The following is a 27,821-nucleotide window of genomic DNA, read 5'->3' on the forward strand; positions in this document are numbered from 1 at the left end:
TACAAAATAGGTGTTTTTTAATTGAACATTTTTATAAAAAGGAGCGGTAATATGAAGGGGACCATGGGCTAAGCCCGGGCCCGCGGCGTCTGTAGGAAGGGTACTCCTCCTCCCCGTCTGTCCCATCGACCATCCTCTCCTCCGGGTCCGGCATCCCTGTGCGCATGCGCGCAAGCAGGAGGGAGGGCGTGTGCAGCAGGGACTCCGCGTGCGCAGGCGCGGAGTGGGCGCTCCAGGGCTGCTGGGGCTCAGGCCCGGGGCCTGGCCGGCGTGCAGTGGTGCGGCTCGTGCGAGGGTGCGAATCCTGGGCGGCAGATGCAGCGGAACGAGCCATCCGTGTTGACGCAGCGCGCGTTGACGCAGAGCTGGGCGGCCGCCTCGGCCTCGTCACACTCGTTGATGTCTGGGGAGGGGGGCGATACCAGGAGCGCTGTTCAGAGCTGGGGACCCAGGAGCCCACCTCCCTGGCCCCTGAGGCTCCTGGTGCAGAGGGGTGTGGATGCTGAGCCTCCCGCTGGAGTGGAATCCAGCCACTACCACCTGTTGGCTGTGTGAGCCTGGGCAGGTAACTTAACCTCTCTGTGCCTCAGCTCTGTTTTCTGTGAGATGAGTGTGGTAGCCCCTAGGACACTATGTTTTTGTTAGAAAAACAATACTAATGATGATATCAACAACAATAAGTGCTTACTCTGTGCCAGACATTGTTTTAAGCATATTACATGTATTAACTTTATCCTCCCAATAACCCTGTGAGGTAGGTACTGTGCAAACTGAGGCCTAGCGTGGGGAAGCCCCTTACCCCATGTCACACAAAAAGCCCACACTCTGCCCAGGGGGTTCGCAGACCAGCTCACAGAGACCCTGAGTGCCCAGCCCCCTACTATTTCTTGGCTGTGAGACTTTGAGGAACTCAGTTCTCTTCTCTGAGCTTTACACATAGGCCTCACTGTCATTGTAAATTGATGTTCACGACTCTATGAAATGGGTTCTACGACTATACTCATTTTTCAGATAAGAAAAACTGACCAAGGGACAGTGACCTGTCCGGGGTCACACAGCAAGCTGCTGGACTGAGCCCGAGGTCTGTCCAACTCCCCCAGAGTCCCTGATTGTAACCGCTCTGCTTTACTACTGCCTAAACTAGGCAGATATAATTCCTATTCGATGGGAAGACTGAAAGCTCTTCAAAGAGGTCAAGCAAACTGCCCAAGGAAGCCCTGGGAGTTCTTAGAAATCACGCCTGCAGGATCCTATCCTTCCATCCTGCTTCAAGCTCAGCCACGGTGCTGTGGTCAAGCTCTGCTTTCCTCCCAGCCTGACCTGTCCTTCAGGCAAGCCCCATCCCTGAGCAAAAATTACTTCCTGCTCCCCACTGGAGCTGGCCGGTCTCTTTGACGTCCCTGATTACCCACCCCTAGTAAAGGCTTCCACCCTCTCTTGTACCCAACCTCCATGCTGGCCCCGGCCCAACCCTCACCGACGCAGGCCATGCGGGTCATGTCCAGGCGGTAGCCGTCGAAGCAGTCGCAGGTGAAGCCCTCGGGGACACGCACACATCGGCCGTGGGCGCAGCCGTCCAGGATCCCGCACTCCTCCGCCTCCAGCCCTTCGTAGGGCCCAGCCTGGGCGCCTGCGGAGAGTGCGGGGACTCCGGGGTTCGGGTGGGGCCGCGCCCCAGGTTCGGTGGGTCCCCTTCTAAAACTGCCCATCCCGCTCCAGGGCTCTGGGGGGCGCTGTGAGGCCAGGATGTTTACGTCGCTCTGCTCTCTCTAGCTTTCCTTCTGTCCTCATCGCTTTCTAGGTAGGTCTACAGGGATATCTCTGTTCCTCTTCATCCCTGCTCTCTGTCGCTCTCTCCGACAGTATCTCCGTTTTCCCATCTCTCTGAGCCTGTCTCTCCCCCGGCTTCTCTTCGTTTCTGTCTCTGTCTCTCCTCCTCCCCCCGCCTTTCCTCCCTTCCCCATCTCCATCTCTCTGCACACCTGGCTTCTCATCTTAGTCCCCATCACTCGGGGCACAGTACTCACCAGCATAGCTTCCACCTTCAGGCGACTCCTCAGGCTCTGAGACGGAGCCACGGGTGTCGCGGGACCGATAGCGCCAGCGGGAGCCGGGCCCCGGTGGAGCAGGAGCCTCGGATTCACCGTAGGGGCCACCATCGTCCTCGAAGTCGGGCATGTCGAAGGGTGGCGTCCCGTAGGGGGCCTCCCGGCGCGCGAAGGGCCCAGGTGGCGGTGGGTAGGGGTCATAGGGTAGGACGGGTGGCAGGTACAACTCAGGCCCATACGGAAGGCCCTGGTAAGGTGAACCTAGGTCTGGGCCATACTCGTAGGGGAGTCCAAAGCCACCTGGCCGCGGGGGTCCATAGGCGGGGGGGCGCAGCACATTGCACAGGGCCTCAAAGTCATCTGCGAACAGGAGCCAAGCCTAACAATCAGCCCTTGCTTCCTCGGCACGCGTCATTCATGTCCCCCCTCGGGGAAGAGAAGCCCGAAGGAGAAGGTGGGGAGGGCCGTGGGCTGAGGCATTAGAGGGGCTTCAAAGGAGGAGACTGGGATTGCAGGCTTGGGATCAGGAGTACTGAGGACTGCAGCTAGAAATCAGGGTCCAAGTGCTGGAATTTGGGGGCCCATGAGATCTGGGGCTAGGGGCCTACAAAAATGGGATGGAGGTGTTTTAGGGACCAGGACTGGGAAGTACCAGGGGCCTGACGGGTCAGGATGCATGGGAGGGGATCTGAACCATGGGACCTGGAAGTCAGAGGAGCAAGGGCCTAGGACTGGCACTGGTTTCCCAAGGGCTGAGAATTGGGAGACTCAGGGCTTTTTAGAGCCAAGGCATGGAGATCTCTGGAGCTGTGTGTTGGCTTCTGAGGCACCTGGATGTGGGTATCCAAGCCACTGGGACTTGGAGGTTTGCGAGCTATGACCAGAGTCTGTGAGCCAGGATGGCAGGATCTGAGCAGCTGGTATTGGAGGTCTAAAGGTCCAGGATTTGGGGGAGGGGTCTCATGGGCTGTCTTGGGCTTCTAGAGACCAGGAGTTGAAGGTCTGAGAGATCAGACCTTAGGACCTTTTGGGACTGGAGCTATGAGACCTGCTGAGTCAGGCTTTGGGGTTTCTGTGGTTGAGGCTTGGAGGTCTTTGGGTTATGACTTGGGGTCTAAGATTTAGGAATGCACTGGGACATAGGGGTCTGAGGGACCAAGTTTTGGGAGACCTTGGGGTCTAAGACTAGGAGTCTGAGGACCTGGATTTGGAGCCTGAGGGGCAGAGTCTCGGAGTGTGGCCCAGGCAGGTGGCAGTACCTGAGTCCTGCGCTGGGCAGAGGGCACAGTCCATGCCCCAGGCCTCGCCATAGAGGCAGCAGCACTCTGTGTAGGTGGCCTGGCGATCCAGCCGAGGGCGACTGCACACGAGGTCAGCCCCCACTTCCTGCCAGCACACTCCCAGATTGTCGTCTGAGGGCAGAGACAGCATGCATCAAGGCGGGAAGACACTCAAGTCCTCCCAAATGCTCAATCTCCTCCCTACTGGAGCAGCCCAGCCATCCTCTGCCTGTCACCAAATCCTCCTCAGCAGCTGTGATCTGACTCCTAGAAGTCCTCTGAGGTAACTCCAGATGAGTATGGGGCTTGGTCTGGCACAAGGCTATCATATAGGAGGGTGATAGGGTCTGAGAGGAGGATTCTATCCAAGACTGGCTGCTGCAGGGCTCTGTGACCCCAGGGCAGTTGCTTTTCCTCTCTGAGCATTGTTGAATAAAGTCTCAGGATGTGGGAGGACGTTGTAGGAAAAGGAATTGGGAGGAGAAGAGACTTTGGGTCAGTGGGCAAAAAGAGAGAGAGGACCCAAAGAAATAAACACAAACACATCGAAAGAGTCAGAGACTCAAAGAAACACAGGAAAGCAAAGATGCAGAGAGAAACAGACCTAAAAGCAAAGACAGAGGCAGAGAGTGTCAGAAATTCAGAGAAAGGCCTAAAGACAAACCCACAGAGAGGTGCAAAGAGACAGAGACCCACAGGGAAATAATAGCACACTTTTAGCACTTAGTAAGACCAGGTCCCATTCTGTTCTTAAAAATAAAATTCCTCAGAGCCACCCTATAAAGTAGGGGCTATTGCCAATCCACACAATGTGCAGAAAGGAAGTTGGGATCCAAGAGGCGATAAGGAACGTGCACGTGTACGCAGGGCCAGTAAGTGGCAGGGAGGCTCCTCTACAACCTTCGCCTTTAACCAGGCCCGCTGGCCTCTTGTTCCGAGAGTCAAACACCGAGACCGGAAGCTAAATGGGGCGTGAAGGGGCGCGGCCCGGGTGCGGGGCGTGAGGCTGAGTGGGGGTAATGAGGGGCTGGACTGCGTGGGAGAGACTGGGGCGGGGCTAACCGGCGGGGCGGGGCGGGGGAGGGGTTACCGAGGCTCTGGCTCTCGTTGGAGACGCAGCGGCGCCCCGAGCCGTCCAGCACAAGTGGGGGCTCGCACGTGCAGTGATAAGAGCCTATGGTATTGACGCAGCTGCCGCCCTCACAGGCCGGCTCCTCGTCCGCGCACTCGTCGTTATCTAGGGAGGCACGGAGGAAGTGATCAAGAAGCAGCCCTCTCCCCTTTCCCATTTCCCCGGTGCATTGACGGTGGGATAGATGGAGTCTAGACTCCAGGAAGGACTTCCTGCTGGTGCTGGTCACATTCCAGAGAGGCGCTGGAGTGGCCAAGGCTTGGGGAGAGTCCCAGGCGGGGGTGTGAGTGCCGGTGGAGGTGTGGTTCCTACCGATGCACTCCAGGCGCTGGGCATGATAGTAGTAGCCATTGCTGCAATAACATGAGTAGCCTGGGGCCGTGTTCACGCACACGCCGCTCTTGCACACCTGGTCTCGGAAGAGCTGGCACTCGTCCACGTCTGCGGGAAGGATGGTCAGAGGCACACCCCCCCACCAAGAGAGACGGGGGGATGGGGGGAGGCAGGCCAGGTTGTGGGGTGGGCTGGATGGGGGGTGGTGTAGCTGCGGGGTGTGATCAGGGAAGAGAAAGAGATGGCAAGAGAGACCCAGAGGGAGAGATACAGAAGATAAGGGTGGGAGGGGGAGAGACAGAGATAAAGAAAACAGAGATGGTGTGAGACAGAGCTGGACCTGGGGGCTGAGGGTGGGCGGGCCTTACCTCTCCGGAGGCTCGGGTCTCCGCTGGGCGCCAGGTAGCCCCGGCCGTGGGGGCACAATGACTGGTACTCAGCTGCACACAGAGACAAGGCTGAGCCCAGACACCCGTGCCCCAGCCCCTGCCTTGGGCCTGCCTGTGCCCACTTGCCTCAGTGCCCACCCTTCACTGCCCAAGTCTTCAGCCCCTGTGCCTGTTTGTATCCACCTCTCAGACTCGCGCCCACCTGGCTGGCAGCTCACTCTTGCCCATGCAATACCAGCACCTCGCTCCCTTGTCCAAATGTGGCCCTTTGTCCCAGTCCCACGTCCACCTATTGCTACCCAAACCCTCGGCCCTGTGTCCACCCAGCGGCCCATGCCCACCTGTCTCGGTGCTTGGGCACTGCTGGATGCGGCAGCCGCTGCCCCAGCCCTCACCCACAGTGCAGCAGCACTCCTGCCACGTCACGTTCCGAGCCAGGATGTTGTCACATGCATCCGGAGCTGCCGTGTCAAAGTAGCACTCCCGGCGCCCGCTGCCCACAGGGCCCTGCCTAGGTGGGCTGGGCCGGCGGGACGGGGGTGGTGGGAGCCTGGCTGGCAGACTGGGGCTGGCGGGTACGTGGGGCTGCGGGCCCGGGAACGTGCCTGAGGAGAGAGTGTGGGCTGAGCCTCCAGCCCCTGTGTTATGGATGGGGAAACTGAGGCCCCCATGTGGCAGAACCGACTCCACACCTCTCAGCATCTGTCATCATCTCTCTCCCATTCTCACCTCCTCTAATTTCTGTACCTCTTGCCTCCCCATCTCACTCTCCCAAGCGTCCGGCCCATCATCCAAGCTGCAATTCAGGTAGGAGAAGAGGGGATTTCCCTGGCCTCTTGGAGGCCTCCCTGGGGCTTCACATCCAACGTGTCCCAATCTGGTCTCAGAATCTTCATACCCAAATCTAGACCTAGGCCTGGACACCTCTCCCTGACCCAGACAGCCCCACAGCCTGTCCACTTTGGCCTCTTGAGCCCCTCTCCCACCTGCCCTCTCCTCCCCTCCCATGGCCCTTGCCTTGGTCCAGCCCTGCCCTCTCTGCTCAGGTCCCAGCCCCACTCCAATCCACCTTCACATGGCAGCCAGAGGAAGTTCCAAAATCTGATCATACCCCTCTCCCGCTCAAAACCTTTCCATGGTGCCAGAGTGCCCTCAAGAAAAGTCCAACCTCCTGACCATGGTAATAAGTCAGGGTGGTCTGGTGCCTGACTCCTTCTGTAGCCTCACTTCTCCCCACCCCTTCCCTTGCTCTGTAGAGCATGTCACCCTGAACTTATTTCAGTCCCTCAAACATGTCAGGTCCTCTCTTGCCTTGCCAGGCCTTTGCCCTTGCTGTATCCTCTGCCCAGAATGCCCTCCCTCATCCACTTGGCTTGGCTTATTTCTACTCATCCTACTACTCTCAGTTCAGACATCCCCTCCTACAGGAAGCCCTCCCTAACTCTCCTTCAAGGCTGGGGAGGCACCTCTTCTGGATTCCCACCATGCCCTAGCCTTTCCCATCATAGGCTTGTTTGCTCTGGCCTGTGCCTCGTCCATCCCAGTCCTGATTCCTCTGGGTTGTTACCGTCAGGTTATATTGCTATCTGCCCCCACTGGATTGTGAGCCCCTTGAAGACAGGGTGGTCTCTCCTGGTCACTGCTGTGTCCTCAGGGCCCAGAAAAGGGCCTAAACTCAGTGAACATCTGCTGAATGAAGGAATCTGGTAAAGTCAGAACCAGGATCTACTTCTCCTGACACTGAGTCCCACACCCAGGTTAACTCATGTGTTCTGAAGGTTTCTGTTGTTTAAAACAACAGCATCTAACTGATGGCAGCTGTCCACATCAGGAATGGTTAGATCCCATTATATTTTTGCGGGGCCGGCAGCCGTCAGTTAAGTAGACATTGATCTCAGTCTCACCAGCAGACGTCCGAGGGGGAACACAGCGCCCAGTCATGGGGTCAAACTCCTCAGGGCTGTTGGGGCAGACACAGAGGAAGGAGCCTTCCACATTCTCACACAGGGCAGCTCCACACACACCCTGTAGCGTTTCACATTCATTCACATCTGTGAACAGGAGACAACAGGGAAGAGGGAGTCAATGGTTGTAAACTTCTGGAATTCCATAAGTCTAAAAGTCTGGGCTTTGAGTATGAGTATTTTAATGGCCCAGATCCCATCATCTGCTTATCTTCTGGTGACAAACCCTGAATTTCCCTTGGGAGCGCTCTGCTCCTCCAACCTATGTTTTGAGCAGGCCAAGCAGATTGCTGCATTTCTCTGATTCAGAGACAGGCAGTGACCAAGCTGGGCCGATCAAAGCCAGTCCTGGGACTCTTTCTAGAAATACGGAGGAAGAGCCTCCCTCTGTAGCCAGGGATGTCAAGCTAAGGATGTCAACCAGAGGTGCTAGGGCCACTTTTGTCATTGTGAAAAGAGAATCGGCCTGAAAATAAATGCATTAGAGGATAGCAGAGCTGGGAGACAGCTAGCCTTGTTACAATTCCTGGATCCACGTATGCCTGAAGTTCAAATATTTCCCAGAACTTCAGTTTAATGCCCTTTAAACAAATGAAGCCTGTTGTGTTTGCATTTGTCAAAACTAAGTGAATGTATAATTAAGACTCATGCATTGCACCGTATGTAAATTGAACCTCAAATAAAAATATCCGTAAACACAAATTGAACTCTGGTTAATGACATGCATTATGCACAGAAGAATTTGGGGGGAAGTATATTGAAGCCTGCAATTTAATTTTAAAATTCTATCCAAAATATTTTGTGGATTAATGGAAAGATATGTGAGGAAACAAGCATAACCAAATGATAATAATAGAATATAGATCATGGGTATGCTGATGTTCATTCTACAGGCCTTTTAACTTTCTGTATGTTTAGAAATTTTCCTTGGGATTTCCCTGGCGGTCCGTGGGATTTCCATGGCGCTTTCACTGCCGTGGCCCGGGTTCAATCCCTGGTCAGGAACTAAGATCCCACAAGCCGCGGGGCACGGCAAAAAAAAAAAAAAAAAACCAAAAAATTCCTAGTAAAATGTTGGGAAAAAAGTAAAGGATGCTTATGTACAATTAAGATTAGTGCAGTTTTGGAACTTCCCTGGCAGTCCAGCAGCGGTTAAGACTCTGCGCTTCCACCGCAGGGGGTGCGGGTTTGATCCCTGGTCGGGAACTAAGATCCCGCATGCCGAGCAGTGCGGCCAAAAAAAAAAAAAATTAGTGCACTTTTACTACTTTATGCATGCATTTTTAAAGCATGCCCCAGATAAAATCTGGATAAATAGGGGTTCCTGAGTGACATGAAGATGATCTTATATTCCAAGGTCTAAATTCCATACCCCTAAAGTTTACATGCATTCAGATCTATGGAGAGAAGCAGGGCCTGACAACCTCTTCCCCACCCTCTGGCCCCGCCCACCCCCTGGAGCCCCGTACCCACGCAGTGACGCCCGTCCCGCGCCCCCTCGTAGCCCTGGTCACAGAGGCACTGGAAGGAACCAGGCAGGTTCTGGCACATGGCATGGGCCCCGCAGAAGGACCGGTTCCGGCATTCGTCCACATCTGCAACCACCAGACAGTCAGGCCATTGCTAGACCTTCTATCCCCTCCACATCTCACCCATTGCCCCAGGGACACCCACCCTGGCATCCGCCCCCTGGCGTGGGCTGGTAGCCAGGGTCACAGGCCGGTGTGCAGCGGTAGGAGCCAGGGGTATTCTCACAGCGCTGGGCTCCACAAATCCCTGGGCCATATTCCTGGCACTCATCCATGTCTGCAAAAGAGTGGGGAGGGGATGGGGGAAGGAGAGGGGAGTCACAGGCCTGGATTCACAGGTTCCTGGTGCTGCTTCCCGTTCCCATGACTGAGAAGTCTCTGACTCTGGTACTCTAGGAGTCTGAGCTTCGAAAAATCAACAAGCAAGCATTGATACCTCTTAAGGCCTCGTTACCATTTCTCAAATAGCCTAAACATGGTCCCGCCTCAGGGCCTTTGCACTTGCTGTTCCCTCTGTCAGGAACACTCTTCCCTCAGCCATCTGCGTGGCTCCCTCCCTTGCTTCACTCCAGGGTCTAGGTCAAGCCCTCCTAGCGCCCCTACCCCTACTGCCCTGTCACCTCTGTCCATGTATCCTGCTTTACTTTCCTTCTTAAACTTCTTATATCCATGTAGTTATTGGTATGCCAACTGTCACCTCCCTAGAATGCAAACTCCACGTCGGCAAGGATTTGTGCCTGCCTTGTTCCTCATTGTATCCCCAGGGTGTAGAACGGTGCCTGATACACAGTAGGTGCCCCCAAATTGTTTGCTGAATGAATCGAGTTCATATTTACATATTTATTGTCTGTCTCTCCCCCTAGAACGTCAGCTCCGTGAGGACAGGGATTCTGTTTGACTCATTGCCTGTTCTACTGCCAGTGTTGCACACAGTAGGTGCTTAATGACTTCTTGTGGAATTAATGAATGCGGTCCCATGAAACTAGGTTTCCACGAATCGGGGGTCTGGCAACCCAAGAGCCCAAGGCAGTCCGCAGTCATTTCATCTGTTCCACAAAATGCTGACCCACACACCATCCCGCCCCCCCCCCCCGCCCCCAACTCTGGGCTGCTTCTGGAAGCGAGGCTTGGCCTGTTTCCTGACAGGAGTGTCTTCCCCTATCCTCCTGCCTCCTCTCTACAAAAAAATATAAAGACACGCTGGTGGCTTGTTTCCACCACGATTAGGAGAGAGTTAAGTACATTGGTTGGGAGCCCTTTCCCTCCCCTCCCCCCAAGTCCGTGAGGCCTGGAGCCGGCTTCTGCGACACTTCGTGGGGTGGGGCAGTGGTCTCACCGTCACAGGTGCCCTCAGGGCCTGCGTGGTAGCCAGGGTCGCAGTCGCGGACACAGCGGTAGGAGCCGGGGGAATTCTCACAGCGCTGGGACCCGCACAAGGCCGGGCCCCGCTCCCGACATTCGTCCACGTCTGAGGGGGGGGAGGCAGGGCAGTCAGATGGGGGAGGAAGGGAGGGAAAGGAAAAAAGGTGGGGGAGTCAAGGAGGGGAGAGGAGAGTCAGAAGAGGGAGGCGGGAGTCGCAGGAAAGGGAAAGAGAGAAAGCAGCAGAGGAGAGGCAGAGGGGGGAGACAAATGGGGGAGACCAGGAGGCAGAGGGGAGAGGGACCAGGCAGAGGCGAGGCCTCTCACCGAGGCAGGAGGCGAGGTCTGGGCCAGCGCGGTGTCCTGGAGGACAGACGCACTCGAAAGAGCCGTCGGTGTTGGTACAGATGCCGCTCTGGCAGAGGTCCTCCTCGCTGCATTCGTCCACGTCTGCGGGACAGTGTCGGAAACCGCAGGCGGATCTCCTTCTTTGCTTAACATTCCAAGCCACGCCCCTCCACCGCCCTTTCCCCGCCCCTCCAGCTCCAAGACCTTAACGCCTTCCCCACCTGCCTTAGGCTCCTCCCTTCCCTGCAAGCCCCACCTCTCCGCCGGGTTTGGCTCCATCCTTTCCATTCACTGCCCAATTTATCCAGACTCCGCCCTTTCCCCTTTCGTCTCCCAACTTCGCCCCTCCCTTTCCCCACCCTTTCCCGATCCAGGCCCAGCCTGGGTACGGACCGAGGCAAGAAGCTCCGCGAGGTCCGGGCCGGTAACCGGGAGCACAAGTACAGGCAAAGGAGCCGTCGGTGTTGAGGCACTCGCCGTTGGGGAAGCAAAAGTCGCCCTCCAGGCACTCGTTCACGTCTAGGGTACCCAGAGATAGGGCTGCGGGGTTACCAGACCCGCCCCCGAGACCCAAGCCCCGCCTACAAAGGAGCAACCCTGTCCCCCAAGCCACACCCCGATGGCCGGTTTCTAAATTCCACCTGCAGTCCCTTAGTCCAGCTCCCACCTCCCCACCAGGCTTTACCCAGGAAGCCAAGTCCCACTCCCAGGCTGTCCAGCCTTTTCCCCGCCCAGCCCACCTGCGCAGGGCCCGGGCCGACCAGGTGGTGCCCGGTAGCCTGGCGCGCAGGTGCAGCGGAAGGAGCCTTCAGTGTTAGTGCAGTGGCCGTGGGGGCCGCAGGAGGCGCCCGAACGGCATTCGTCCACATCTGTGGGAATGGGGATTTCAGAAGGGGTTCTGTCTAGGAACACACTGATGGATCCCCTTGGGGGAGAGGGGTCTGAAGAAGGTGATGGGAAGTGTCTTGGGTTGGATATGAGGTGAAGGCTTCATGGCAGAAGTGGGTAGGGGAGACTGGGGTTGGGGGTCCTTGAGTCTGGGTTTCTGGGAACTCCCTATGCCAGGATCCTGGGGTCAGGTGAAGGGACTCTGGACTGAGACAGGGGTCAGACATTAATTAGGGTAAGGGGTCAGGTATTATAAACCAGGATAATTAGGTGGCATTCTGGTCAGGGGCCAGAGTCTCTAGTCAGGGGTCAGGGTCCAGGATCATGGACACAATCAAGCCCCAGGGAAGGTGCTCTGAGAAGGGGCAGGGGCGGTGAAAGAGGCAGGATCAAGCATCACACAGAGTCACGGGTTGTAGTCAGGGTTGTGGTCAGTAGTTATGTTTCGGTCAAATGTCACAGTCAAGTTTAGGGGTCACAGGTCACATATAGGGTCAGAGGACAGGCAGCATCAGGGGGGTCACAACTGCTATCAGGGCTGAGGTCAGGGGTTATCAGCAGGGTTCATGGTTAAGGTCAAATGTCACAGTCAAGGTGAGGGTTCATTGGTCACAGAGTCAGAAGTCACACTCAGGGCCAAGGGTCGTGGTCCAAATCAGGAACTGCAGTCTGATCAGGGGTTCATAGTCTAGGTCAAGAATTGCAGTCAGGCTCTGGGGGTTGTGGTCCAGGTAAGGGGACTGAGATCCAGGTTAGAAGGTTGTAGGCCAGGTCAGGGGTCATGATCTGGGTCAGGAGGCATGAGGCAGGTCCAAGGTCACACCCAGGGCCTGATCTCACCAGTACATCGGCCATGGTGCAGGTGGTGACCAGCAGGACAGGCCCTGCACTGGAAGGAGCCAGGTGAGTTCACACACTCCTGCCCAGGACATGCCAGGTGGTTCTCACACTCATCCACATCTGGGGAGCAGAGGAGAGGGTGGCTTTGGAGGAGTGGCCCAACGCCCCCCTCACCCATCCACACTCCTCCCTCCCTCCCCGGCCTCACCCTCGCACTCAGAGCCGGCAGCACTGGGTTGGAAGCCCGTGGGGCAGACGCACTGGAAGCTGCCTTCTGTGTTCTCACACCGGCCATAGGTGCAGGGCGGGGGGCTACGGGCACACTCATCCACATCTGGGGCAGAGGAGACCAGTGGGGCTGAGGAAGGGGCCTGGACCCATTGCCATCACCACCCACCCCAACATTCTACTCTGGAGGAAGCGTCCTGGACTTTGTTCAGGCTGCTTCCTCCTCCCAGAAGGACAGACCCTTTCGTTGTTTCCCCATTAATGGTCTCTCCAGCTGCCAGGATGCGGCTAAGGCACCACCTCCTGCATGTTGCCTTCCCTGACTCAGAGTTGTCCCTTCCTCAGGGTTCCAAGAAGCACAAGAGTATCATCCAAAAAATGAGGAGGAATGGAGAGCACCCTCATATTTGGAGAAAGGGGAGAAGACGCTGGAGCCAGACCCTCGCCACCCCCTCAATACCTCCAGGCCTCTGTCCCTGTCCTCCTTCACTGAGCCTCATTGCTCTGCCTCTCTGTCTCCCAAACCTGTCTCCAGTCCCTACAGCAGATGGGGGTGAAGTGGCTTTGGACTCAGCACCCTCACCTTGGCAGGGGGCCCCCGGCCCACGGGAGCGGAAGCCAGCAGGGCAGGCACAGTGAAAGGAGCCTGCTGTGTTGTCACAACGGCCTGGCCCACAGGGTGGTGGCTCCTGGGCACACTCATCCACATCCTCTTCACACGCTGAGCCCCGGAAGCCAGCCGGGCACACACAGTGGAAAGAACCAGGCAGGTTCTCACAGACCCCTCGGCCACACAGGCCGGGGCTCTGGATGCATTCATCCACATCTGCTCAGAGCAAGGGACCCAGGTCATACCTCCTTTATGCCCCTTCCGCCCCCCCCCCCATGCTCTATTCTACCTCCCTGACTTCCGTCGCTCTGACCTTCCACCCTCCATCATCCTGCCACCCTGTCCTCATGGTTCTGCTCTCCACCTTCCATCACTCTGCCACCTTATCCGTCATCATTCTAACTCCATCCTCCAGCCCTCTACTTCCTCAGTCCATATTAAGCTGCTTGTCTGCTTCCTAGAACTCTGTCTTTCTAGTCCATATCAGTGGGCCTCCTTAAACTCTGTCCTCCATAACTCTACCCCTTCCCCCATTAATGACGTCTCCATCCCCCATCCCTCTGCTTCTCCATCCTCCATGACTCAGCCTTTCTGTTTTCCAACACTTGGCCTCTCCATCCCCAACAGGCTGCATGTCTGGTTCTCAGAGCCTGGCCTCTTTCTCCCATCAATCAGCCTCCCTCTGCCTCATTGGCTGGGTATCTCCATCCCTCACCACTGCCGCTCTACCCTTCCCCCTACATGCCCAATCCCTCACCCTGGCAGCTGGCTCCGTGGGGCGCAGCCTGGTACCCAGCGGGGCACACGCACAGGAAGCTGCCTGGCGTGTTCTCGCAGCGCCCACGGTCACAGGGTGGCGGCACGCGGTGGCACTCGTCCACGTCTGCGGGCACAAACCGCGTGGCTGGGACTGGGGCAGACACTCCGCCTCCTCGCCTCCCCCAGAAGGCCTGGGGAGGCGGGGAGGCGGGGAAGCGGGGACGGCAGGGGCGGAGTCAAGCTTCGGCCAGGGCCAGGCCGAGGCAGGAGCCAGGGGCGGTAGAGGGGCTCGGAGGGGCTAGGTTTAAGGCTAAGGCGGAGCTTCAGTGGGGAGGACAGAACAAGAGTTGGGGACCCAGCTTGGGCAGAGGCAGAGAGGGGAACCGTGAGGGGGGCAATTTGGGGAGGGCAGGGCCTGGGGAGGGCAAGGGCGGGAAGAACGGCTTTGGGGACCGAACAAAGGGAAGGCAGGAGCGAGGGAAGGGGTGGTTTGGGGACGGGGCACTGGTGTGGCAGGGTGGAAATCAGGAGTCATGGTGAGGAGATAGGTTGCAGCAGTTGTGGGACAGGGGAGGGGCCTTGGAGAGGGCAGGAGCTAGTCTGGAATATTGAAGGGGCGGGGCCAAGGGAGGGGCGGAGCCGGGACCCAGTCAAGGAGAGAGGCCGGACAGTATAGTACGGCAGGGACCGGCCCCGACGGGAAGGGCCGGCTGCGCCGGAAAGAGGCAGTGGTGGGGCCGAAGTGAGAGCGGGAGCTGGTCTGGAGACGGGGTCAGGGGCCAGGCCAAGGCAGTAGTTGGCCTGAAGGGACGTGGGGAAGGGTGCGAGGGCGGGAACTGCTCCAGAGGGAGAGCTGGAGCGAGACCCCAGCTGGGGTGGGGCCTGGATTTCTCACCCAGACACTCCGCACCCCGCGGGCCAGCTCGGAAGCCCGGCCCGCACACGCAACGGAAGCTGCCTGGCGTGTTCTCGCAGCGCCCGGGAGCACAAGGCGTGGGAATGCGGCGACATTCGTCCACGTCTGAGGGTACGGAGGGGTCTGGTCAGGAGGTGACAGGGTAGAGCCGCCCGCCCCGCCTCCCTCCTCCCCCTCGGCCTGGCTCACCAATGCAGCGCATGCCCTGCGGGCTGAGCCGGAAACCGGAGTCGCACGCGCAGGTGTAGCCACTGGGCCGGGGAATGCAGCGTCCCGGGCCACAGACCTGGGGATTGCGTTGACACTCGCCTGCAGAGGGACCTGCGGGGGTCCAGTGAGCCAGGGTTCCCCCATCTATGAATCTTCTGTCCCTTTCATCCCAGTACAATTCCCTCAGATCCTCTGCTTAAAACATCCTCCTGGATGTTCCCCCTCAAGCCCAGTCTTCCCCCTCTGATGTCCCTCTCCTTTATCATGGGACATTCCCATCAGATCCTCTGCCTGAATCCTCCCATAATGCCACTCCAAAGTCTTCATTTTTTAATATTTTGCTCCCCAGTCTTCTGCCTGAGATATGTTCTTAGTGTCCTCCGTGAAAAATAATTATTTGTCTCACGTTAACTGAGCATTTACTATGTGCCAGATACTTCAGAGGCAGCTTGCTGAATCCTCACAATGATCCGCATTTTATAGATGAAGAAACTGAGCCTCAGGGAGGTTAAACTGACCTTCCCAATTGACACAGAACTTGCACCCAGGCTCGCCTGACTCCAGCTCCTGATGTAACCACCACCCCACCCTTCAAACCTTTATCTTTTCCCACCCATTCCTTAACTCCTCTGGCTGTAACATCCTTATTTGTTCTATTGTAGAATCTTCACTTTGGAGCCCCCCACCCCCCACCCGGAACTCCTGCCTGTAATACCCACATCAATGCCGCTGACTCCCTCTACCGCACCTGATTCAGGGATCTCCGGACCAGTCCAGGCAGGGGTGCTGGGCAGGGGAAGCTCAGGGCCCGGACGGGGCTCTGGCCGGGGTTCTAGCCGTGTCTCAGGCCGGGGTTCTGGGCGATGAGTGGGCAGAAAGCCTGGTAAAGAAGGGCTATCAACAGTGGAGACCTGGGTTTGGGTGTCCCTACTCATCTCCCCTTGGAGACAACACTCCCTCCTCCAGAAACCGGCTCACCCTCCTCCAGAAACCAGCTCACCTGTGCGTGGCCGAGAGGTGGAGGATGGGGCACGGGGCTGGCTGAGGGACACTCGGGGTGGTTCCTGGCCCAGGGGTCTGGTGTTGTAGCGGAGGTCGGAGGCCGAGTAATGGTAGCCAGGGCCAGCTGGGCAGATCTCCCGAAAACCCTCTGGACACAGGAAAGGGAAGAAGATGGGCAGAGAGAGGGCAAGAGAGTAGGGGGGAATGAGAGGGAAAGGGGGTGAAGTAGAGAGAAAAGGGGGGGCTAGGGTCTGGCCTTGACCGTGAGTAGGGCTTAGCCTGGGAGTGTGTTAGGGGTTTGGGTTGGATGCTGAAATGGGGTCTAAGAGTGACTGGGGGGACCTGGGGTCTGGGAGCATCTGGGGGGAGTGTAGTCTAAGGGAATTAGACCTAGGGATGTTCTGGCATGAGGGTAGGGTGGACATGGGACCAGCTTCAGGCCCCAGTGGCCAAAGAATGGGACATCTCAGAGGCTAAAGGTGGGACCAAGGATGTTTTTCCCTCTTTGGGAGGATGGCAGGGACCGGAGTTGAGGGCAGGGTCTGGTTTGGTGTCTACAGGGACGGGGTTGAAGGCCAGGAAACAGTCAGGTCCATTGTGGGGTCTGGTTTCATGAAGAAGCAAGATTGCCTGGGAGGTGTCTCCGGGAGGGGCGTGTCTGGGGCGGGGCCCAAGGCGGAACCTAGGTTGAAGGCAGTGTCTCAGAAGCTGGGGAGGTGGCCAGAGCCTGGGGACAAGGTTGGGCAGGCAGCCTATCTCAAGGGCTAGGGGAGGTCGAGGCTGGGGGTGACACTCGGCAGACACAGCCTAACTTCAAGGTCATGTGCAAGCCAGGGTGGAGTCCATTCTGAAGATAGGCTGTCTCAGATGCTGGGTGCGTGGCCAAGGCTAGGGCCCAACCTGGTTGGAGGGGCTGGGGGCAGAGCCTAGAATGGGGGCTGTTTGTGTCAAGTCTAGAGAAAGGCGGGCAGGAGGCGCTCACCTGAGCCAAAGGGTGGGCAGAGCTGGCAACCCCGGCCCCAGGCTTTGCCTACGCGGCTGCAGCAGCAGATCTGTTTGGTGATGTTGCGTAGAATGGGCAGCGAGCAGCCGCCGTCGCGGAGCACGCGGAAGCAGGGTCCCTTGGCCTCTGAGATCACGTGTTGGGCTGGGGGTGGGGGAGGAAATTCTTCAGGGCGGGGTTGGGAGTGTAGTGGGACTAGGGGATCTGGGAGGTAGGGGAATGGTCCCAGGGAGGGTTTGGTGGGTGTGAGGGGCATTTGGGAAAGCTCTGAGAGAGTCTGAGGAAGAGTTGAGGGGTCTGGGAGGTCTGAAAATGGTTTGGGGCTTGAGGAGAGAGTGAGAGAATCTGGGAAGGATCTCAGGATCTGAAGAAGGTCTGGTGGTCGAGAGACAGGAGGAAATTTGGGGGCTTGAGAGGAGCTGATGAAAGTCTGGGGATCCTAATCCAAAAGGTTTGAGGGGTTCTTAGAGGAGCAGAAGAAGGTTCAGGGAGTCTGAGGGTGAATGAGAGTCTGAGACGTTCTGAGGGGGATCTAAGAATGACTGGGGGGACCTGGGGTCTGGGAGCATCTGGAGGGAGTGTGGTCTAAGGGAATTAGACCCAGGGATGTTCTGGCATGAGGGTAGGGTGGACATGGGACCAACTTCAGGCCCCAGCGACTCACAGATGCAGCTGCTGCGGGACGAGTCAAGCAGAAAGCCGTCGGGGCACACGCAGGTGTATCCGCCATGCGTGTTCGCACACTCCCCGTGCTGGCAACGCCCCCCAGTCTCGCATTCATCCACATCTGCGAGGGAGGGGGTTGTTCCAGTGGCGTCAGGGGCAAGCTCCCTGCCAGCCCCGTCCCAAGCTCCTCCCACGCCTGCCCCAGCTCACCTTCGCAGGACCCATTAACCCTTTCAAAGCCAGCTGGACACGGTCCATCTGGGACGCCCACTTGGTCGGAGTTTCCTGTAGAGAGAGGAGAGGGTTGGTCCGGGGCGCGCGGAGCGAGATGGAGTGGGCGGGGACGAAAATGGGGTGGGAAGAACTAAAAGGTGTTGAGTGTGGTTTGAGTGCAAGGTCAGCCTTAGGTTGGCGATCTGCATGAGTAGGCCTATGGCACAAAGGCCGAGTGAGAACAGGGTAGCCAAAGTCAGAAAGTGGGGTGGGTGGTCCCAGACGGTATGGATAGGTCTAGACTGGAAATGATCCCCACAACGGGTAGGCATGGCTAGAATTTGTGTAAGGGTATATCTATGGGCAGAGTACGAGAAGCAGCGGGGTTCTCACTCCTCCCCAGCTCCGAGCACCTCGGGGACATCCTGGGGCTTACCCAGGAGCTCCGAGCACGACTGACAGTCGTGAACGCCCCAGGCCAAGCCGGCCCCTCTGCAGCAGACCTCCTGCGTCCGGAGCCCGGGCAGCGGGGACGCACACTGTGGGGAAGTGTAGGGTGAGCGCGCCCCCGCGCGGTGGCACGCTCCGGGCCCCTCCCAACCGGCCTCCTCTCACTTCGCCTCCGCGCAGCTCCCGAAAGCAGTAACCGAAGCCCGAGGCGTCCGAGTAGCCGTCCTCGCGCGGCGCGCTCTGTGCCAGCACCGTGTAGGGCGCTGCCGCCTCCGCGCGAGCCGCCGCCGCCGCCCGCGCCACTGCCTCGGCGTCCGCCTCCTCCCAAGGGCCGGACACACGCTCCACCTGGTGCACCACCACCGACGCCTCCTGCGGGTGCTCTACGTGGACGCTCACCATAGACGCCACGCCTGGAGAGAGGCACGGCGGGGCAAAGTGGGAGTAGGAATGGGGGAAAGGGCGCGCTGGAGAAGGGTACTTAAGAGAAGGTAGGAAAGATGGGAGTCAGAGGAACGGCGAGGTGGTGGACAGAGGGGGCGGAGGGGACTCCGGCCGCACTTTCCTCACCATGCTCATCGTCACGGTGGTTGGCCAGTGGCATGGTGTACACAGAGCGGGTGAAGCCTGGCATGGCCGGGGCCGGGGGTCGGGCGCCCGATGAGTGCAACTGGCAGAACTTGCCAGCGAAGTCCGGGGGACAGAGGCAGCGGTCAGGCTTCACGCACACACCTCCGTTGTGACAGATCAAGGGACACAGGACTAGGGGGAGAGCGAGGACACTCAGGGCCGGCAACCCTCCTTGTAGCCCCCCTGGGACGAGCGCACTCAAACGAGCTCAGTCCCTAACGTTGTAACTACACCCTCAAAGGTATCACTCAATTCAAAGTTGTTCCGCCATGAGCTGTCTTGAGTCATCTCCCCCCTAACCCTGGCCACTTGCATTGGCTGGGTCCAGTTGTACAGCCCTTGATGGTATAGCTCCGCCCACTGGGTCCACTCACCACGCCCTCCAGCTCCTTCTTCACTTTCATTTCACCCCGCCCTCCCTCTCGAGTCCCACTTTCTGGCCGAGTGCATGGCGTACCAGCCCCGCCCAGACAGCGTTGTACCCGCCCGTAGGCTCAGCCCCGCCCACTCTAGCTCTTGCCTTCGCATTTAGCGCCGCCCTTCTCTTACTGTTCAGCCCCTCAGGCCCAGCGCTGGTCACTTCCATTGACGAAACCCACATTTTGCCACTCCCTGGCACTACCCCTTGCTCGCAACTCCGTCTCCTTACCATTCTAGGCACGCTCACACCCCGTCCGGCAGGGTCCACTACGTTCAAGCTCCGCCCACAGGCTGTGCGGTTTCCCCCCCTCCCCTTCTACGCACCCTGCCCACATCACCTTCTTCTACCCGAGGGATTGTAAACCCCGCCTATCAAGGCGTCTAACCTGCTGCCTTTAGCCCCACCCACCTTCCTTTCCTCAAGTTAATTTGCCCTGGCTCAGTCGCTCACGCTCCTCTCACCCCACCTCCCGGCTATCTGGACGTCCTAGCCACCCCCCGCCCCCCGCGCTTTGTCTCCTCCCACCTCCCCTTGGCTCCGGCTCTCCAGTTCTAGGTCTGACTTCCCGCCTCCAGTAGCCCCGGGGCGGGGCCAGCGGGAACGCGCCTGCTCTCCCCTAGGCGCGCCCTCGCTGGGCCTCAGGCCATCTCTGGGCGGGGCACTACCAGCTGTGCGGCGGGGTAAACAAAGAGGGGTGCGGCGGGGGCAGGGCGGCGGCTCCTCATTCCGGACCCTTGGGGAGCCCCGGGCCCGCTGAGCCAAAGGAGGCCGGACGTATCCTGCGAGGGCACCCCCTCCCTTTCTCCCCAGGGGCTGCCGAGAACAGCTGGAGACAGCTGTGCGGAGGGCAGGAAGGGGGCAGGAGGCCGGGGCCGTCCAGGAAGGCGTGTCTGGGATCCTGAGCCACACACTGGAGAGAGGAAAGCATAGAGGGAGCCCCCTCAGTTTATAAGGGTAAAGAGACTGCACTCCTGGGAGGAGATTAGTTAGAAGGCAGCACTCTGGGGTTCAAAGACCACTGGAGGTTTCTGGAACAGAAAGGGAGCCTATCCCAGAGGAAACGGAGGCACCCTTCAACAGAAGGAATCCCTTAAGTCCTTTTGGGGAGAGTTACCTAAAAACAGGACTCTAGTGTCTTCTAGGGAATGGCCAATTGGAGGGTGCTGAGAACAAGGTTTAGATGGAGAAGTGGGATTCTTGGGAGTCCCCAGCCCAAGAGAGCCTCAATTGTCTGGGAGGACTGTAAGATACTGTGGAATCCCCCCTCCCCTCTCAGCTAAGGGATTAGGTACCCAAGTCGTTTTGATTGATGGCTGCTTGGGGGGAACACAGTATCTGTAGTCCTCTTGGGAGGATCACTGATCAAGACCAACTCTGGGTTTCTCTGAAGACAGATGGATCAGCAGTTCCCGGGGAGGGAGTCAGCTGGAAGGGAAGGACTTGGATAGACAGGAATCGGGGATCACTTGGAAACAGAAGAAAATAGGAGCCTTTTGTGGGAAGAAAATTCGGCTAGGGAGCAGAGTTATCACTGTATAGAATCTGTAATCCAGGGTTTCCCTGGATGTGGGGAGGAATAGCTGAGGGACAAAACTAGAGTTCTCTGGTGAGGGGCACAGTCTGGGGAGATTACATCAGAAGAATGTGAGGGAATTTCACTGGAGGGGCTGGTCTCCGGAGTCTGTTGATAGCGGTGCAGAGGGGCTTAGGGCGTGAGGGCAGAGACTCTGGGCTCCCCTAGTTAGAGGAGTCAGGCCAGGACTCCAGGGTGCTCTAATAGGAGCCCTTAATTAAGTGGCAGGCCTAGGAGAGGCTTAACTAGGAATCAAGATTCCAAAATAGGAAGGGTCTCTGTTGGGGGTTGCGGGTGGTAATCCAGCTAAGTCTGGGGGCATTTCCTAACCTCCAAAGACACTTGTCTGTCTTCTATCATCCAGAATGTAGGCCCCCCGCCCAGCACCCTGAGGGCCTCCACACCAAGGGCGGGCCGCTAGATGGGCACAGGCAACTCCATGTCCCACACCCTTGGAGGGATGAGGGGCTGAGGACATCGAGGTCCTCCTGAGGTCAGCCCCCTTCACAGACCCCTCCTTGTGCCTCCAGGGGCTTGGCACCCGCCTGGGCAAGGCTCCTGGCACAGGCCCGTTGAGGCTGGGCCGGGAGGGAGTGAGGGAAGGAGGGAGGAAGGGGAGGAGAGAGGGAGTGGCAGCGGGCGGGGGCTCAGGCGGGAGATGAGCTCACGCCGGCCAGGGCTGGGTTGGCTGGGGGCCAGGCTGGGCGAGTTCTCCGGCGCCAGGGGCCCCCACTCCCCACTCCAGAGGGCCTCCGGGGCTGGGGGCAGGTAGGCCCAGACCCTGAGAGCCCACCCACCACCATACCCTGGGGCCAACAGGTGGCCCACCCCCCCACCAAGGGCTCTCCATATCTAGGGGAGCCTGGTGTGCACACGCCTCCTGTCCCCTCTGCCCCCAGGGGGCGCCTTTTCCCCTAGGCCTCCAGCCTGGATTGCTCTTCCACGTGCGACCCTTGCAACTCAGGGTCCTGCAGAGACCCTCCTTCTACGAACTCTTTCCCTCTCAGCTCTCAGGATCAACTTTCCACACCCCAATCCCCCTCCTCACAGGCACTCCCATCCTAGACTTTCCTAATCCCTCCCACCCAAAGAAGCAGAAAGTGGAAAACCCCCCATGGCCCTGGATTTCTCCCTTGGACTCTGGGGACCCCTTACTCACAGTCACAGAATTCGGACCCCTTTCCCCCAAGACCCCAAGCCCCTCAATTCTGGTATTCCCCACGTTGACTCAAAGGCACAGAAGTCAGCCCCCAATCCCCTCATATGCGACATCACAGGTCCCTGAGAACCCTCATTGCTTGCGAAATCAAGACCCTCAGGACCCAACCCCAAAAGCCAGGAATTTGAGGCTCTCTTCCTTAAATAAGCCAGGGATTCCCCAGCACTACTGCGCAAGGAATCTGGGCTCCCGCGCCCTGGGGACTGTCTCCCCCATCCCCGGGGATCCTCCTCCACCCGGGGAAGCCCTCCCTCGGGACCACCACCCCGCACTCACAGGCGCGGAAGCCGGGGCCCCCCGGGGCCGCCCCGCCGGGCGCGCCGCTGTCCACGCTGGTGGCGTTGCGGGGCGCGCAGGTCGGGGTGCAGCGGGGGCCGGTGGGCCCATGGACGCAGCTCAGGCCGCACACGGCCGGGGTGAAGCGCACGCGGAGGCGCTCTCGGGGCCGACCCAGCCCGGGCTGCGGCCGGAGCAGCGCCAGCAGCACCAATAGCGACACCCAGAGCAGCCGCGCGCCGCCCGCCATGGCTGCAGCGCCGCGCTCCGCCGCGCCGCCGCCCCAGCCCGCCCGAGGGGCCCGGCCGCGCCCGCCCGCCCGCGGGGGAGGGCGGCCGCGCCCCCGCTCAGGCCCCCCCCTCCCCACCACTCCCTCCCCGGCGGCCGCGCGGGGGCGCGTGGGGCCGGGCGCGCAGCCAGAGGCGCGCAGGCTGGGCGCTAGACTCGCAGGGGGGAGGGGGGCGCCCCCTCTGCCCCCGACTCGCACCAACAAGTGAATGGGGCCCGCAGGGGAGCGGCGGGGAAGGGAACAGGTGGGGGCGGGCCCGTTTCCCCCCCAGACAGGGCTGAATCCATAAAGAGGAAAGAGTAGTGGGGGCCGCACTTGGGGAGGAGGCTAAAGGCTGTCTCTGCCTTAGTCACAGAAAAAGGAGCTTCATCTGGGTAGGCGGCTGCCATGGCACATCTGGGCAGCCAGGTGGCACATCTGGGGGAGAGGAGAAGGGTCGGTGCACCTGGGCACATGAAGGAATTGGGGGTTTGGATGGTGGGCAGAACGCTGGAGGGGCACATTTGAGGACGCAGTCACATCTAACCAGGACCCTCACACCTGGTAGAAGTCAGAATGGATTAGGGGAAACGGTGGATTGAGACTGTGGGCGGGGGTCTTCACATCTGGCCGGAGGCCCACATCTGGAAGACTTTAGGGAGGAGGGGACACATCTGGGCTGAAGGCCACAGCAGGAGGGGGACTTTTGAGGGTGGTTGAGACTAGGGGGTGTGCTAGCCCCGGGGGCGAGAGCCGGAGCGGGAGGAAGGCAGGAGGACGGTCGGGAAAGTAGTGGGAGGCCTTTGGCCCCTAGCCGCCCCGCAGTTTTGGGCATTCGGTAACCAGGCAGGCGCCAACCGGCACAATCGCTTTTGTTGTCTGGGCTAGTTCGGCCGCTTTCTCTGCCGGGACAGCGCCCCCCTCTTCGGCCGGCAGTGGGGAGCCCGGACGCTTGGCTTCCCGGCCCCACCCCCGCGGGTCAGCGCCTCTGGCCAGCGTCTGCTCCTGTCCCGGACTCACCTCTCGCTGCCGGACGCCGGGGTCCCTAGAGGGGGCTGCGTCCTGGGGAGGGGTGCTGAGCTACAATGGGGGGCGGCTAGGCGGCAGCTGGACCGTGGGAACCAGACGGCTTTATCTGGCCCGGAACCCCCCGCCCCCCGGCGGAGGAAGGGCGGATGTTCTTACCCCGGGACTGGCCGGCAGGGGCGCGCTGTGGGGGCCTCCTTCTCAGCAATGCCCGGGCCCCCGGCCCGCGGAGCCGCCGTCGCCTCAGCAGAGCTCGGGCTTCCTGCAGCCTGGGTGGGAGGGGGCAGAGAAGGAGCTGTCACCGCGGTTCGGCTGACCCCCCCCTCCCCTCCCCGCAACTGGAAGAGACTTCCCACACCAGGAGGTCTCCCAGTGGAGGCTCTGCGACCCCCACCCATCTCTTTATGGGGACCAGGCCTTGAACATTCGTTGGAGGCTTGGAAGAAACAAAGTCAGTGGGAGAAACAGAGATGAGGAAGGGAGAGAGGGAAGAGAGACACAGAGGCAAAGAGACAGGTAACTATGAGAGAAAGAGACAGACAGAAAGAACAAATAGAGAGAGAGGAACATGGAGACAGAGATAGAGAGATAGAAACGGAAAGACCCAGAGACAGCGATTGGCGAGAAAAGGAGAAACAGAAACAGAGACACAAGTTGATAGAAACAGAGAGCAAGGGAGAGGAGACCCAGGGAGCAGAGAGAAAGATGTGCCAGAAATGGTGGCAGAGTTGGGAGCATCTAGTAGGGGAGGGTTGCACACTCACGTCAGTGGCTGCCAGTTAAGGGACACCTGTTTCCTCCTCACGCTGGGGCTGGGGCTTGACAGCCCTGGGGGCACTGGAGTCAGGCACCACTGAGGGCCTGCACACTTTTCAGGCCGACAGCTCTGGACCCTGCAGGAGGCTTCAGAGACAGCCAGGGACTAAGTGGAAAAGGAGGCGACTGAGTTCCTCTCTCATCCAGCTCTCCAGCTGGGATGAGGGGTGAGGAAGGGAGCCCCCAGCTCCTCTGCTCCTACCACCTTTCCCCTCCTACCTATACCTTGCCTACAAGAACCCACCTCTGAAGCAGCGGCTCCTCCTGGGCGATCGGCCTGGGCAGCAGCGACAAGCAGCAACACTATAAATAGAGGGATGGAAGTCACTCAGGGCCCTAGCACTGTAGAACTCCCCAAAGGAAGGCAATGAGGGATAGGGGAGGGAAAGCCAAGATAAGGTTTGAAGGTGCTCGAGATTGATGTGTGACCAATCTGAGGCACTGTGCTCGATGCCTCAGTTTCCCCATCTGTACAATAGGAGGCAAACGGGTTTAAGCTCTCCAGGGATGAAGGTCACAGCAACCTCACGTTTATTTTTCTTCTGAAGTGTTTGAGGTAAGGTATTATTGGAAAAGACATTTAAAAGTCTTTTAAAAATGATTTTTTTTAAAAAATGATTTAAAAAAAAACAAAAGACTTAAAGAGGATTTCTAAGCGCACTTCCAAGCCCGATCTGGGAATCTAGAACCCCGCCCTCCCCGCACTTCCCTGTCCTGGACTCAGCCGTCATCCCGCGGTTGGCCGGCAGATGGCGCCACTCCACAGGCCTCAACGGCTGGGGAGGGAGGTCCGCCTTTGACTATGGGTCCAGCAGGGTGCAGAGGTGGAGGGGGATACAGGAGCCACAGCCCAGTACTGGGAATCCCGAGGCCTGAGTTCTAGCCCCTTCCTGCCCTTCCACGTTGTGTGTCCTGGAGCCAGAGTCTCCTGGTCTATGGGTCTCAGTTTCCCGCCTGACCAGGAGGAAGGAGTCGTTCTTGGAGGAATCTCCGCGCCGGGAGGGTCTCAGATTCTGGCTGGCGGAGCCCTCAGCTTGGGCGCAAGTGCGTCGCAACCAAGGGGCCCCCCAGACAAATCCATTATCCCCAGGCTAAGGGGGACGAGGGACGAGGCCGCGCGGGCCGGCCGGGAGAGAGGGGCAGCGGGGGGATGCTGTGAAGGGGACGTCGGGCGTATGGACTCTTTTTAGATGGGTGGGGCCCAGTAGGGGAGGAGGCCGCCCGGGTGGGAGCCTTCCGACCCCCGATCCTGCAGTCATCCCTCCCGCCTTTTCTCCGGGTTAACCCCTTCCCAGCCCCGCCCCCGGCGCGGCTCGGGTTACTAAACGCATTCGCAGAGACCGAGGCGGGAGCTGAGCCCGGGGCCTTTGTAACGGAGCGCTGGGCCGCAGGGCGGGGGTGGGGGTGGGGGGTGGGGGGGTACTGGGCAGACTGTTTCCTTCGATCTCGTCACCCGTAGACAGGAAGAGTGGCTATAACCCCCTAAATCTATAGGAAATTCTGGATTTCTTGCCGCGAAATCACTGGTACCTCATTCAAGCTTGGAATCCGCTTATTCTAGGAAACTAAAGCACCCCCCCAACCCTCATGAAATCTGAGGGCCCCCCATCTCCGCACACATTTCCACAAGCCCCTCCACCATCAACCCAAAACTCCACGTCTTCCTCACTCATTAGGAAAACGTCTCTTAATTAGTTCAGGCCTCCCCGCTCCCCAGATAACCAGGACATGTCAACTCCCCCTTAAAGTGCCCTGATAACCTCCCATACTCTTCCTCCTTAAGCACCCAGTTAGTTTGGGGGACCCCATCCCAGCTCGGCCCCACCCATCTATCATCTTAGGAGAACTCAAAGCCCCATCCCCATATAAACTGGGACCCTTCTCCAAACAAACTCTAGAATTCCCTGGAGCCACATCCGTCTCTACCACACGGGAGGGGAATCCCTCCCCTCAAAATCTCAGTACACCTCGGATTCTAACCCCTACAAAATAGAGGGCCCTAATAAATTCAAGAGCTCTGGTTCTTCATCCTTATCACGAAGCAGTGGGTTCATATTTCCCTAAATCCGAAAGTCCTGGTCTTCCTAGACCTCCAGACTTATTGGGTAGAGGCGGCACAAGGACGAGGGGGCCGCAGCGGGGCTTACCCGGCCGGGCGGCCCGGGATCACCGCAACCTCGACGGCCTGGATGGGGCTGGGGCCGGCGGCGGAGGCGGCGGCGGCGGCGGCTGCAAGGAGAGCCAGCAGCAGCACCAGCAGGAGGGGGCGGCGGCCGCTGGGGCCAGGCAGCCGCATCGTGTCCGGCGTGGAGTCGCGCTCCAGGCGGCCAGTCTGTCCAGCGGGTCAGTCTTGGCGCGGCCCCGCCTCCCGCCCCCGCCCGAGGCCGACTCATTTTCTCCACAGTCGCAGTCTCAGGCTGCGAACTTCCCTCCAATCAGAGCCCGGTTCCGCCAGGGGGCGCTGCCCGCGCGACCAATCAGGAGGCGAGAGGGGAGGGGTTAAATAGACAGGTGCCGGGCATGGGGCTCGGGGACCAGGAATTTTCAGTGCTGTCGGGGGTACTGGCTCAGTGAACCCTGTTATAAAGGAGAGGCCTCAAGTGTGGAGTTGCTGGGACTCCTCCCAGTCGATGCGCAGGCGGTGGGCAGACTCCCCTAAGCTAGATTCCCACTGGAAGACCTCATCCCTCCGCCCACAGTCCTGGGAGAAGTCCATCAGAATTTGCTCCTCGACTGGCGTAAATTCTGGAAGACCCCACAGGTGCCCACTTCTCACGTGAGAGACTTGGGATTCTGGGGGCAGAACGCCAATCCTAATCCTGCACTGAGCTCCAGGTCCGGCCCCTCTGAGAATCCCAGGCCCACTCTGGACCTTCCCAAAGGATTTGCCCCTTCTCAAAGCCCTGTGTTTCAGGGGTTCCAGGCTCAGCAAACAATAGCTTGTTCCTCAGAAGGCTGTAGCCTCTGCCCCTCGGAGGACCTGGGCTCCGCCCCTGACCCACAGACTCCACTCCCACAGGGCTCCCGGCTCTGCTCTCCTATTTGCACCCCTCTTCACCGCCACCCCTAGTGGGTACAACAGTCCCCTCCCTGCCTGAATATTTAAAGGCTCCCAAGAGCACCCCTCCCACTCCCAGAATTGCAGACTTTCTCCTTAAAGAATTCCAGTCCCCTCTCTTCCTAGGGACCTCTACCATTAGGAGCCCCAAGCCACAAGTGGCCTTAGTCCCCACCCGCACCCGCTTTAGTGGGTTCTAGGCTCCAAGCCCTGCTCACAACCTTCCAACTCAGAGGGTCTCAAGCCCAGCCCCGCCCTTTCATTATAAATTCAAGGCCCCACCCTCTTTCCTCAGAGTTACAAACCTCGCCTCTCTGCTCCCAAAGGCATCAGAGCTTCAGAGCCTGCTCCCTAGCTGCCCCCTTC

The 27,821-nt window shown here is 59.0% G+C and overlaps 1 protein-coding gene across 5 annotated transcripts; it reads right to left on the reverse strand.

Annotated features, from left to right (window-relative positions):
• Nucleotides 1-26,708, reverse strand: LTBP4 (latent transforming growth factor beta binding protein 4). Of its 5 annotated transcripts, XM_059905608.1 has the most exons (33): nt 26,545-26,708; nt 24,642-24,700; nt 24,346-24,484; nt 23,741-23,850; nt 18,739-18,930; nt 18,334-18,581; nt 18,155-18,257; nt 17,716-17,790; nt 17,504-17,626; nt 16,819-16,983; nt 15,835-15,984; nt 15,583-15,714; nt 14,814-14,945; nt 14,604-14,729; nt 13,707-13,832; nt 12,923-13,165; nt 12,320-12,445; nt 12,112-12,231; nt 11,124-11,252; nt 10,777-10,902; nt 10,363-10,485; nt 10,012-10,143; nt 8,821-8,952; nt 8,616-8,741; nt 7,087-7,233; nt 5,524-5,787; nt 5,162-5,233; nt 4,773-4,901; nt 4,419-4,565; nt 3,308-3,460; nt 2,028-2,408; nt 1,478-1,630; nt 1-403 (listed from the first exon to the last, which is right to left on the reverse strand). In XM_059905608.1, exons 1-33 carry the CDS (start codon nt 26,691-26,693, stop codon nt 249-251), a joined length of 4,887 nt encoding a protein of 1,628 aa, XP_059761591.1. In that variant the 5' UTR covers nt 26,694-26,708; the 3' UTR covers nt 1-248. The 5 variants fall into 5 exon arrangements, with proteins under 5 accessions (XP_059761591.1, XP_059761592.1, XP_059761593.1 ...); XM_059905609.1 differs by lacking the exon at nt 8,616-8,741; XM_059905610.1 differs by lacking the exons at nt 23,741-23,850; nt 24,346-24,484; nt 24,642-24,700; nt 26,545-26,708 and adding an exon at nt 22,288-22,565.
• Nucleotides 26,709-27,821: the final 1,113 nt, after the last annotated feature.

This window comes from Balaenoptera ricei, chromosome 19, assembly GCF_028023285.1.
Source record: "Balaenoptera ricei isolate mBalRic1 chromosome 19, mBalRic1.hap2, whole genome shotgun sequence".
NCBI classification, from domain to species: domain Eukaryota; kingdom Metazoa; phylum Chordata; class Mammalia; order Artiodactyla; family Balaenopteridae; genus Balaenoptera; species Balaenoptera ricei.